A 12,764-nucleotide genomic window follows, 5' to 3' on the forward strand; every position below is an offset into this window, starting at 1 on the left:
CCGTAACAAATATCTTGATTAGCAACAGAAATTTGGGGCTCAACTGTAGCTTTAAGTTGAGATCCGCCTGCATGATGTTTTCACTAATCTGTTGTCACATGCCAATTAAAAAGATACTCATATACAAAATATATTATACGGTGTATCGATGTTTATTTTATACATATTTACCTTTGCCTAATTACAATTTAGATATCACTGATAAACATCTATGGTCCATATTCATATTAGGTTGATTTGCATGTTACAGTGATAAGTTTACATAAAATATGCCATAAAAAAATAAAGCACTGTAATGATGCTTTCAAAAAAGCGACATCCGAGAAACACGAAACATAGTGAAGTACAGCATAGGATAACCATGTAATGGTGAACCTTCAGAATTCACATTGCACATTTGCCAGCATGAAATCTATTACACAACCAGAATTCATTATAGCTTTTTTTTTTAAAAAAAGACTTTATGTATGAGTTCAACTTTAACATTGCTTTCAGTATAAAGGTATTTATACAGGGAATCTTCTTTAAATATTTGCTTCTGTTGGAAGGTAATCTTGCTCTCTGAAACCTGGCTCGCCTTTCAGTGTTGCTGTTGTTAAATCAGAATTTGTATCCATAGGGATATTTAAGTTATAAGTAAATATAAGTATTATAAGACTCTTCAGTAAGTCAAGTTTATCTATCAGGTTTACCTTTTGGCACTAATACAAGTTACTTCAAGTTTAGACTAGGTGTGGAGTTTTTCATTTGAGATACATGCATAATCATTTCTGTAAGGTTATTAAAATATTTATATTCAGGAGAGAAATTTTGAGAATACTGCATTCTAGCATCAGTGAAATGAGCAAAGGTAAAATATGTATCCAGATGCAGGGAATGGTGGTGTCTGCAGGATATAACAGAAAAGGCAAGAAAGCATCTATGATGGTGAAATGAACGCTTTCCATTTTTTTAAAAAAATGTGTGACCTATTGTCATGGCTAACATTTTGACCTCTTTTACCATCCATACCCTGCAGATAACGCTTGCAAGGTCACTGCAAGAAAATGAAATTGTTTTGTTGTTGCTGTTGCTATGGTTCTTTTGGCAATACACACTGAACAAGGTAAACTGGGCTGTCAGGCATATACAAAATCTGAGCACTAGTACTGTATCGAGATTTCTGTAATCTCCTTAGACTTCGGGCGTGATTTCTGGCAGAGCAAAAGAAAATACAGCGTGTATACATCATATTGCTAAAAAATGTAAGTCAGAAGTATTGCTATGGATTCAAATCTCTTGACAAGGTTTTAAGGAAACCACTCCCTTTTATACTTTTTTTCCCTTCTATTCAGTCATGTCTGATTCTTAGAGATTGCCTGGAGTGGACAATCTATGCAGGTTTTTTTGGCAAGGTTTGTCAGAATTTGTTTGCCATTGTCTACTTCAGGCATGTCAAACTCAAAGCCTGGAGGCCCACAAGATGCTTAAATCTGGCCCACGGGGTCACCCTAGAAACAGCAAAGCACCGGCCGATGATGCCTCTGCCAGCAAAAACTTTTTTGGCTGTGAAGCTTTCTGTTGCTTTCTGCCAGCAAAAACGAAACTTGGGAGGGCTGTGTACAGCCTTCTTGAACTCCGCAGCTGAAAATGGAACTCACTTGGACGACCATAGGTGCCCCTGACACAAGTGACTGCAAACTGGTCACACTCACCCCAGCCACACCCACCCTGTCTCCTGAGGTCAAACACAATCCTGATGGGTTCCTCAATTAAATTGAGTTTGACATCCCTGGCCTACTTCCTGGCATTGAGAGAAAATGGCTGACCCAAGCTCATCCAGATGGCTTTATGCCTAAGGTGGAACTAGAATTTACAGTTTTTTAGTTTCTAGCCTGATACCTTTTCTAGCCTGATGCCTTGGCCGAGCAGGTGCAAAGATACATAGGGAAATTATTATTATTATTATTATTATTATTATTATTATTATTATTATTATTAATTAGATTTGTATGCCGCCCCTCTCTGTAGACTGAAATGATTGAAGCCGGATAAATGGGCTCCTTGTTAAGCAACTGGAATGCTGATTTACCACTAGCCTATCAGATATTTTGGAGCTGAGGACTTGGCAGCACAAGGAAACAACAGCCAACAACTTAATAGCCCGCCATCAATACCCACAGCACAATCAACTAATAAGAAGCCACACCCAACCAGGTATCACATAAATACCAAGCATAGAATACTCCACAGGACACATTCCTATAGAGCAGGAGTGTCAAACTCAATTTCATCAGGGTTGTGTTTGATCTTGGGATGGGCATGGCCAGGTTGGGTATGGCCAGCTCTCTCATGTTGAGGACGCCTGTGGTGAGCTCCGTTTTCAGCTGTGATGGCCTTCTGCAACCCCCTGCCAGCAAAAAAAGAACCCAGGAATGCCACACACAGCTCTCCAGGGCTCTGTTTTTGTGGGCAAAGGCACCACAGATCGGTCCACTGTCTCCAGGGTGGCCCTGCATGCCAGATCTAAGCACCCCATAGGCCGAATCTGGCCCTCGAGCCTTGAGTTTGACATTCCTGCTGCAGAGAGAAGTTCCCTGAGGATGGGTTCTAGCACGTGTTCGAAGGTTTGAGAGACTAAACTTCTGCTCCCAGACCCAGTGACTTATCCAGATTGGACCCTGCACCATTGTCTTAGGACAATTATATTTGCCTTGATTCATGATACCTTAATCATTACACCAGACTGGATCTTGTCTTATACTACCTTGATCCAAGTTACAAGTTGAAGCTTCTTTCCCCATTTTTAAATTATTTTGCTAACCAGTAGAATAATTTTGTTTAGTAGATCTCCATTCAATTCCACTACTGGAGGAGGAAGAAGGAAAATGTAATGTCATAAAATAAAGGTATTTATATTGGGCAGTTTTCTTTAAAGTTTTGCTTCCGTTGGCAGACAGACATTTTGAAGCATGCATCAACTTAACAACAGAGGACAAAGAAGAAGGAATAAAACTTCTTCATGCAGCCATATGGTATTTGTGTAACCTTAATCACTACAATAGGAGCAACAGGTGGAAGTTACCTAGCATTTTGAATATAACTCAGGTTAATTTGAACAAGATCAACCAAAAATCCTCACTAGATTCAGCTCAAATTATCCTGCTTTGGACACATTGTGTCAAGAGATCTAGAGAAGGTTGTAATGCTGGGAAGGATGGAAAGAAAGAGAAGAAGAGGACCAGCAACGAGGTGGACGCGTTGAGTTTGGGTGATGTGTAGAGTTTCGGAAGAACTAAAAGACCAAGTTCTGAACATCCATCATGGAAAAAGATTTATCTGTGTGGTCACTGCGAGTTGAAATTGACTTGATGGCACATAATCAGTTTGGACAAAAATCTCTTGTGAGATTTTCTTCTCTTTTTTTGCAGTCTAATGCCATCATTTCTTCAATGCAAATGCTAAAAGTACATTTTCTTCTATTGCTATTTTCATTTATAATCACAAAATTTAAACATGGAATGAGATAGTGCATTGCAGTACATTCTATCATACAATATTGCATAACGTTAGCTTACATCTGATTTAATGTTGGGCACTATTTCAAGTAACTCTTCTTGCTTTTGCCACTTGCACTTCTGTTTCTCCCTCTGAAACCACAAAGCTATGAAGATCCATCTTGATTTTCTAAGGCTTTGATGAAATGCCCACATTTCTCCCTCTGAAACCACAAAGCTATGAAGATCCATCTTGATTTTCTAAGGCTTTGATGAAATGCCCACATGTCTTGAATTATGCTAATCTGTTCCGCCTTTCAGAGAAATGTGTACTAAATCTGAGAGGATCAGTGGGCCACTCCATGGGAAAGTGGAGAGTCTTTGAGCTCTATATGCCTAACATTCAAAATTACACGCTGACATCCTTTCTGTTGTTCCCACAGATCCTGCTGAGGAGTATTTCAGAATAAACTTGATTGATTGGGCCTCTCACATGATAAGGAGATTGAGAATTGGATGCATAAACTTGCAGTTTTGCAAGGTTACTTTGGTGGTTGAAATATTTGCCAAGAACATAAGGTCTTGAGAATGTTGTTGCTACAGGAAAGCTTTTTTCAGATGCCTTTGATTTCACCACCTGAAAGACATGGAAGCAATGGTTTGCAAGGTATTGATGCCAATGTTCCAACAATGTTTCATGCAAAAATTTTTCAGTCCAAGCGATATATGCGTCACAATGTAGTCATTAATAATTACTGTTATTTTATTCTCCAATCATTTAAAGATCTTTACAATGCAGTATTGAAAAGTGGTAAAGTTGGTTCTTATCCTTTCTTCTCTGCAGCTTAGTTCTATCTACCAACAAGGTTAATGGTGATTAACCTTGTTGGTACATAGAACACATATGGTAATCCAATCACCATTTGAAGTTCTGATTGACCTACCTGGGGGTTATTTATGGCCCAGATTTGAAGTTATGGTGGTTGCCTTTCCAGTCTTGTGATGCTACTTCATGCATTTGGCAACTGGGCTGCATTTATGGTCCTATGACTGCATTTTATGACACTTTTGTTGAAAGTTGGCATTTATTTTTCTTTTTATTGTCAGTTATTTTTGTCATTTTTAAAAAAAAACAGCTTCAAATAAATGGATGACTCATTTAATGACTATGGTGTTCATTTAATAACCACCAAACAAAAGGTAGCAAAATTGGGTTAAATGTATTACGACTATCAGGACTTATAAAAGTAATAGGCAGGTTCAATTAGGATAATAAATTGAGGAGTACCTAGGAGTACACAAGCATAGAAATCAGGGTAAAACTGCCCTCCCCATCCCCGCGGAGGCTCTCTGGAAGCCAAAATTGCTTTCCCACAGCCTCTGTGCAAGCCAAAAATCAGTTGGCCAGCACACATGCATTTGGAGTTGAACTAGGGCAATGGCTTGCGTGCCAGTAGATATGGCTTTGTGTGCCACCTCTGGCACCCATGCCATAGGTCCACCATCACTGGTATAGGGTCTCCCACTTGAATAGGGTGTTGGTCTAGAAGACCTCCAGGATTCCTTCCAATTCTATTATTCCAAAGGAAAAAAAAGACTACCAGTTGCTTCCCCTTTACCTTTGCCTGTCCTTCCTCCTCTTCCAACAGAAGGCATCTGGATTATCTAGAATTTCAGTGCTCTATTGTCATCAACACAGAATAAGCTATTTTTCTTCTTCTCAATTCATTCTACATCTTTGCACCATGTTCAATTATATTTATCCATAATTGGTTTAACTGTAAAATGCTTATGATATATTGCCAAAATATAGCTATATTTCCAATGTTTTCATTAATGTAGGACAAAGTTTAAAGTGTATAAATACCCAGGCTGAAGCACTAACCTCACATTCTTACCTCATGAAAATGACATCCACATTTCCCTTGCAAAAATTCCTTGTACCGTCCCATTGTAATAATGAAAGTATCAACCACCTCATAGCCGTAGTGTTTTGCAGTGTTTAGAATAGCAAGATTTTCTTTCCACAAATTCTGTATTTCTGCCTGCAGTTTAAATCAAGACACCTCACATCAACATTTTTATTTCTAGTTTCTGTTTGAATAGAAGAAGGGTAAGCAAACAAATGATTTGAATGGAAATTTGAGAAGAACAACTCAACTTTTTTGTTGAGTAAAAACAAGAGTGCCTACGATAAAACAATTCACACATTCATCTTCTTAAAATAAACATAATACAACAGAGAAAGAGAGGAAGAGAAATAAAAAGAGGGAAGGAGAAATTATTACAGAAATAAAATATATTTTAGATACCTCTAATCCTATATGTATTGATAAATGAGAGGACACAAAACTATTAGTAACACTGTATATAATTAGTGATGCATTCCTTCAAACTCATTATGGGGCTGAAATTCAATTTTATCTTAGATTATTTTTATCTTATTGAAAGTTTCCTAGCTACTATGAAAAAAAAATTACTATAGGACAAAAATATGTTTACTCAGTCCTGAGAAATGGAAAACATAAGATATTCAGAATAATTCTGCCTTGATGTTTGCTTGGTATAAAGCAGAGTAGACAGCAACTCTGATAGTCTTTCAAGATTATCTTATTCTATACTACAGGGGTGGGTTCTAACTTACCTTGCCACTGGTTTACTTCCTCCTGAGCTGTGTGGGTGCACGCCAGAGGTGGGTTCCTCCTAGTTTGGACTGTTCACCTGAACTAGTAGCAAACTGCCGGTGACATCACAATGACATCATGTAACCATTTCTGTTGGTTCCAGTCTAGGGATGATGCCATTTCCTTTTTTGAATTTTTTTGAACTTTTTTAAATTTTTGAATATTTTTCTGATCTTTTTTCTTCTTCTGCGCATGTGCAAGTACAGTACTGAGTTTAGAGCACTGTGCATGCATTGCCATCTTGTTTATGCCTTTTGGGGGAATTTTTATTATTTTTTGGCACTGCGCATGCGCACATTTGCAAAATGAGAAGCATACCCATGGGAGGAAGATAACTAGCAGGGAGGTAAGTTAGAACCAGTGAAGGGCTTCCCATTGCCGGTGCTACCGGTGCACTCCCAGTGACCGGTGTCGGCGCACATGTGTTCGGTGTGCGCCAGTGTGCCAGTGCGAGATTAGACTTCAGGTAGGAAACAAAATTTCACGTGAGCATGCTCTTGCACATGAGATTTCACTGATTTTTGGTGATTTCTTTACTTCTGCTATGCACGGAAGTAAAAACCCAACAAAAATCGGTGAAATCTTGCACGCATGAGCATCCTCATGTGAGTTTGCTTCCTGCACATGCGCAAAAGCCAAACCTCACACTGGAGTATGGGCGCATGCATTGGGGACACAGAAATGCATGTGCATTTCCATTTTTCCTACCGGGATGGCGCACTAGACCATCCATGCAGCAACCCAATCCTGGTTAGAATCCATCCCTGGTGTGCATGCATTGCATGCCATGTGGCTGTGTCACGTAAGTGCATGCCCAGTGTAAAAAACTAAGGTTCTGCACATGCGCAGAAGCAAAAAACACTGAGCACATATCAAAAACCAAGATAGCGGCACCTAAAGCACCGCCATTAGAGCTGATTTGGGAGCCTGGCCAACTGCCGATTGCTCCCAGTTGGATGAGCGTGGGGAAATTCCTGTTCCTGATTCTATAGAATCATTCTGAGCCAGGAACAACCCTCCTCTGTACTACAGTGATAAAGAACTTTCTTGGAATCCCACATTTGCCTGTTCTTGACTTTGAACATTACAGAATCAGTGCAATTCTTAAAATCAGGATGCTGAGCAAAATAAAATTATGGTTTAAAGAACAAATAACTTAAATAGGCTATGAACAAATTGCAACTTACTGATGACAAAGTGTGTACTCCATCTACTGGCAGATGAAAGCCCATTCCTAGGGATTTTATCACTACCATTATATTTGAGAGATTCATTCTAGAAAGCAAATGAAAAAAATAGATTTTTTTATTTTGGCATTTGCATAGGTGCAGTATTTTAAGAAATTGTCACTGATACAATATTCAGGCTCAATAAAATGACATTTCATTTAAAATTTTGCCTTCCAACTTAATCTTTTGATTAGTAATTTGAACATTAAATGAAAAGAGAAAGTAATAGTGGTCCCATGTATTACTAATATAATCTAATCAAAAATATTTTAACTTGATAACTTTGGAGATATCATCCTTGTGGGTATAATTTAATGCCGATTACAGTTATCAATTTAAGATATTTTTTATCAAATCATATTCGTAAGAAGCTATTTTAAAGTATGGAGTTTTGATGCCAATCTATTTTATATTTTATCAGACTCAAGATTAAACTTGAAAGCAATTGGGGAGAAATGAATACTCTAAGAGGTAATCTTCAGAAAAACAAGATATGAATGATCAGAGGTCTGAAAGAAATGGACAAGTAAATTAGCCCACAAATTGTAATGGACCTATTTTATGTTTTCTATGTCCTCAGAATCCGACAAAATGCACTTCATTCTGCCTAGCTAAAAACATTGGATAACTCCCCATGCCAAAGATCTGATATGTAAGCCCAGACAAGCACTATGTTATAAACTGCTTTGTAGCAATGGCAGCAAAAATTGTCACACATGTATTTTAGCTAAGGAAGTTCAATTAGAGTTGCAATTTCCAAATGCAATTTCTACCTAACATTAAAGAATTAGTTCAGTTCTCACGTATACATACCATTCCAATTTTCTTCCTATGAGACTTACTACTCAAGCACAGGCTTTAAAATGTTCTGCCACAGCTGTTCAAAAAACAGCTCCATAAAGTTAGAAGCTCTCAGTCTGAAGCAGGAGATCTATTTACTGACTTCTACATGCTTATTTCTAGGTGATCAGGAACTGCAAAAGTGCAGTGTATGCCCAAGTGAATATATGGTCCATCAAGATTGTGGGGGTTTTTTCAGTAAGCTGTATATTTGGATGCACAGTAGCATTTTTGTAGTCTATTTTTAAAAAAACTTATGAACATTTTGATGGCCATTCAGTTTTTTCCAATTATCTGGTCCAGTGGTCTCCAACCATGCCAACTTCAACACAAGGAATTGTGGAATTCCTCAGCCAACTTCATCCAGAGGTTTTGGATTCAGATACAATAATATATGTCTTCCTTGCCTTGCCTCTTTCCCCACTCTTTAAGGAAATGTTTTTGTGGAGCTGGATTTTACATTTCATATTTAAAATATAGATCTGGGAATGATGAAACTGTGTTCCCCAAGTTAGGGGTCTGGAGATGCCAATATGCCTGCAGACATTTTTCCTTGACTTTTTTAGTTTTTTAATTTAAGCAATTATCAGTAAATGTTCTAAAGCAAGGGGGAAGGGTTCAATGTCATCTTTAATTCCAGGAATACATCTGGAATCTAAACAGGTCTGTAAACAGTTGTCTATAAGCTCATTAATTCAAATGCAACAGTCAAGAAGATAGTAGGGAAGGTTATAGCAAGTTGCATTCTAAAAATCAGTCGTTTTCAAGTGGATATGCAACAGCTTGCAACTGTTTTGTGAATTAGCAAGCCTAGTCACATCAGCCATTTTGGAAAAAAAGCTCAAAATCACACATGTGCCAATGAAGTCACAAAAGTTGGAAATCCATTCTTTAGATATTGTTAAATAACTCCCAGCATCTATCACTATTAGCCATATTGGCTGGGTTATTAGGGAATTGTAATTCGGCAATATCTGGATCCTGCAGATGATTGGTTAGAAAAATGCTCAAGGACTAAACATGCCAAAAATAATATTGGAAATAGCCACTAGGAATATTTTATTAGTGTAATGTAGTGTAATGTCAAACAAAAACAACTGAGGAGCCTCTTGATGCAGGTGAAGAAGGAGAGTGCAAAAGTTGGCTTGAAACTCAACATTAAGAAAAATTAAATCATGGCATCCAGCCCTCTCAATTTCTGGCAAATAGATGGGGAAGAAATGGAGGTATATTTTATTTTCCTGGGTTGACATATTTTATTTTCCTGGGTTCCAAGATCACCGCAGATGGTCTTAAATTTCTTCAGCCAAGAAATTAAAAGACGTTTGCTCCAGGGGAGGAAAGCTATGACAAATCTAGACAGCATACTAAAAAGCAGAAAAAGTGCGTATAGTCAAGGCTATGGTTTTCCTGGTTGCAACATACTGTATGTCTGTGAAAGTTGGACCATAAGAAAGGCTGAATGTCAAAGAATTGAGGCCTTTGCACTATGATGCTGGAGAAGATTCCTGCAAGTCCCTTGGGCTGCAAAGTGATCAAACTGGTCAGTCCTAGAGGAGATCAATGCTGGGAAAGATTGAGGGCAAAAGAAGGAGACAACCGAGAATGAGGTGGCTGGATGGAGTCACTGAAGCAGAAGGTGTGAACTTAAATGGACTCCAGAGAATGGTAGAGAATAGGAAGGCCTGGAAGTTGTCCATGGGGTCACGATGAGTCAAACACGACTTGACAACTAACAACAACAGTATTAACACTTACCGTTTTAGTACTTTTTGAATAATATGCAAGTGACTGAAATTAAGCCATTGGACTCCACCAATAACTAGTATAGTTTGGCCTGTATTTTCTAACGGCTGTGAGCTGAAATAAATAAGTAAGTAAGTAAGTAAGTAAGTAAGTAAGTAAGTAAGTAAGTAAGTAAGTAAGTAAGTAAATAAATAAATAAATGTCAATAAGTCAGTAAGTAACAATAATAACAAAATCCACCATATCAATCTCATTTGCTTTGTATTACTGGTTTTTGTGAATAAAATAATAACAATAATAACAACAACAACAAGCCACAAACTTTGCCCTACCATTTGAATAAATAGAAGCATTTATATTTTAGCAACATTGCAATATGCATGTACATCAGCTAAGACCATTCTTAACCACACAAACAGATGTCATTTTCCATTACAGGCTATCATTCTGCATATTTTAAACGTAAACATTTATTACTTGTTCTTATTTTTCATTGTACAACTTATTATTTCTACAAAGGCAACACATGCCTGATGCAAGGAAGTCACTCCAAGAAAGATGTTCAAAGATGTTTAACATTCCACTGATATTTTAGGATATTGCATTCTGACCTCTGAACCATTTTCTCTTTTTTTGCATACTAACATTCCCAGGAATAGAAAATACTTTTGATGAATGGCTTTGAAATGTAAAGGAGAAAAGAAATCGTTCTTTACAACAGAGTTGAAAAATCTGTTGCTGTACTAGAGTTCTCCGTTTCTCTTACCAGGAATCATAGTCTGGGTCTGTTAAGTATCTTAGTATACAAATACCTGAAGGGTTGCAAGTTCCCCATAACTACTCTGTACAGTTAAATATGAGATCAATGGAGACCTTTTATTTTCTTTCTACTGTAATAGTTTCTCCAAAATAGTAACTGCGAGAATTTTCAATCTGATGAAGTGGTAAAAGCAGTGGAGAATATGAGGTACTGTAAATATCTCCCAAAGGCAGGAACTGAACCACTCAATTCTAACACCGGATTGCCAGGAAAATGCCAACTGTTCTTTCATACCTGAATAGCAGCTGCTCTAGAGCTTCTTCAAATGTAGGTCTTTGATTGACATTGATCCAGAATTGGGGATAATATGAATAACTAATGAAAGTGCTCCCATTGTTCACATTGTGATAAAACTTCATGCCATGTGCCTTTTGCCATTCTTGAAGGGTCTCATTCACTCTCTCTATCAGGTAATACATCATCCCTCTGTTAGTGGAATCACCAATGAAAAGAACCTTTAAAGGTAGAAACCAAAAACCATTTAATAGCAAAAGTTGATAGATCTCAATAGAGCTTACAGTCGTATGTGTTATTATTGTAAACAAAAATCAACAAAAATTTATTATGAAAAACAGAGCTTACAGTTTTGGTTACTAGCAATAAAGAAATTACAGCAATTTGTATGATGGAAGGTCATAAATGTACACGGAGTCCTCACTTACTGAATCCCTCATTTAGCAACTATTTGAAATTCTGACAGTGTTAAAAAATAGCTTTGAGACTAATCCTTGCCTGTATGACTGTCACAGCATCCTGTGGTCATGTAATCATCATTCATGCACTTCACAAATGATGAGTATTTTCTACTGTTGCAGAATCTTGCAGTCACATGATTGTCTTTTGTGTACTTCTCAACTGTCTTGCAACAAGCAGAATTAATGGATAAGATGGAAGTGAATTTGTAAATCATGATCAGGTGATATTTCACTTAGGGACTGTGGCACTTAACAACTGAAGGGGAAGTGAGGATGTAAACCCATAATTTTCTGCTTAGCAGTTGCAGCATTAGCAGCTGTGTGGCTGGTCCCAATTGATTGAAACCGTTGCTAAGCAAGGACTACCTGTATTTTCAATATAAAAGGTTGTTTTTCAGGTATGTATTAATTTTAACAGAGATGTTTTTACTTTAAGACAATGTGAAGTGGATTCAATAATCACTGCATGTATAATGGATGGATATAAATATTTGGATTCTATGATTTCAAGTCAGATATTCCAGTCAGATATCAAGCAGTTTTAAGCTACTGACTTGTCTCTCAGCTTTCTTTTAGTTTCCAGCATCATGTATGGGTGGATATGAATTCTTCAGAAGTCAGTGATTGGGAATAAGATAACTCTCCATGTTAAATTTTAAATTATATCCTAGTACTGTAGCTGGATGTGAGCTACCAACAATTCCTCTTTGGTTCTTTAAATTTCTTTCAGAATGACCCAAATGCATAAGAATAGTGAAATAGGAATACAATGGGGTTTTAAAAAGAAAAAAAGAGGCTCGAATGCTATTTCTAGAAGGATATGTGGCAAAGGATAAAATAACAATATCAGCCATTTCCCCAGCGCTTTTTAAAAATCTGATGCTGCTTTAAAATCATTTCTGAGCTAATACTTTAGATCTCAATTTACAGATAAAAAACTCAGTCTGAGAAGTAGCACATTGCACATGTGAAATATTGAAGATCCCAATGAAAACTCTTACACAGAGCACTCACTGTCATCTAAGATAGCTTTCTTGAATTTGGCAAATTTCAAAATTAAGCAGAATAATGTCATTACTTAAGGTGTCATCCAATGTGTACAAAGGGAAAGTGGGATTTTTAAGTACAAGAATCAAACCAGAAAAACACACAAATTATATCAGACTATGTGTAAGTACTATAAATGAAAATAAAGGATTTAACTAGAACAATTTTCATTTCTTTACCAGCTTTAATGAAGTCATTTGAATATTGTTAAGCGCAGAATTTTCATG

At 37.2% G+C, this 12,764-nt stretch overlaps 1 protein-coding gene and 1 long non-coding RNA gene across 4 annotated transcripts in view; one reads left to right on the forward strand and one right to left on the reverse strand.

Moving 5' to 3' along the window:
- Positions 1 to 4,635, forward strand: part of LOC139169398 (uncharacterized) — a 20,230-nt gene extending 15,595 nt beyond the window's left edge. Inside the window, exons 1-4 of one of the 2 annotated variants that reach the window (XR_011559466.1) lie at positions 1,087 to 1,244; positions 2,011 to 2,196; positions 2,825 to 2,888; positions 3,920 to 4,635. This is a non-coding gene — a long non-coding RNA (uncharacterized lncRNA). Of the gene's footprint in view, positions 1 to 1,086; positions 1,245 to 2,010; positions 2,197 to 2,824; positions 2,889 to 3,919 lie in introns of those variants that run through there. The other variant, XR_011559467.1, reaches the window with a different exon arrangement.
- CPED1 (cadherin like and PC-esterase domain containing 1) overlaps positions 183 to 12,764 on the reverse strand; it is a 128,061-nt gene continuing 115,479 nt past the window's right edge. Inside the window, exons 20-24 of one of the 2 annotated variants that reach the window (XM_070755454.1) lie at positions 11,030 to 11,250; positions 9,988 to 10,089; positions 7,348 to 7,435; positions 5,375 to 5,521; positions 183 to 4,113 (exon numbers count right to left, since the gene is read on the reverse strand). In XM_070755454.1, coding sequence (XP_070611555.1) covers positions 3,886 to 4,113; positions 5,375 to 5,521; positions 7,348 to 7,435; positions 9,988 to 10,089; positions 11,030 to 11,250 — 786 coding nt within the window. In that variant the 3' untranslated portion in view covers positions 183 to 3,885. Of the gene's footprint in view, positions 4,114 to 5,374; positions 5,522 to 7,347; positions 7,436 to 9,987; positions 10,090 to 11,029; positions 11,251 to 12,764 lie in introns of those variants that run through there. The other variant, XM_070755456.1, reaches the window with a different exon arrangement.

This window comes from Erythrolamprus reginae, chromosome 6 (genome assembly GCF_031021105.1).
Source record: "Erythrolamprus reginae isolate rEryReg1 chromosome 6, rEryReg1.hap1, whole genome shotgun sequence".
In the NCBI taxonomy this organism is placed as follows: Eukaryota; Metazoa; Chordata; class Lepidosauria; order Squamata; family Dipsadidae; genus Erythrolamprus; species Erythrolamprus reginae.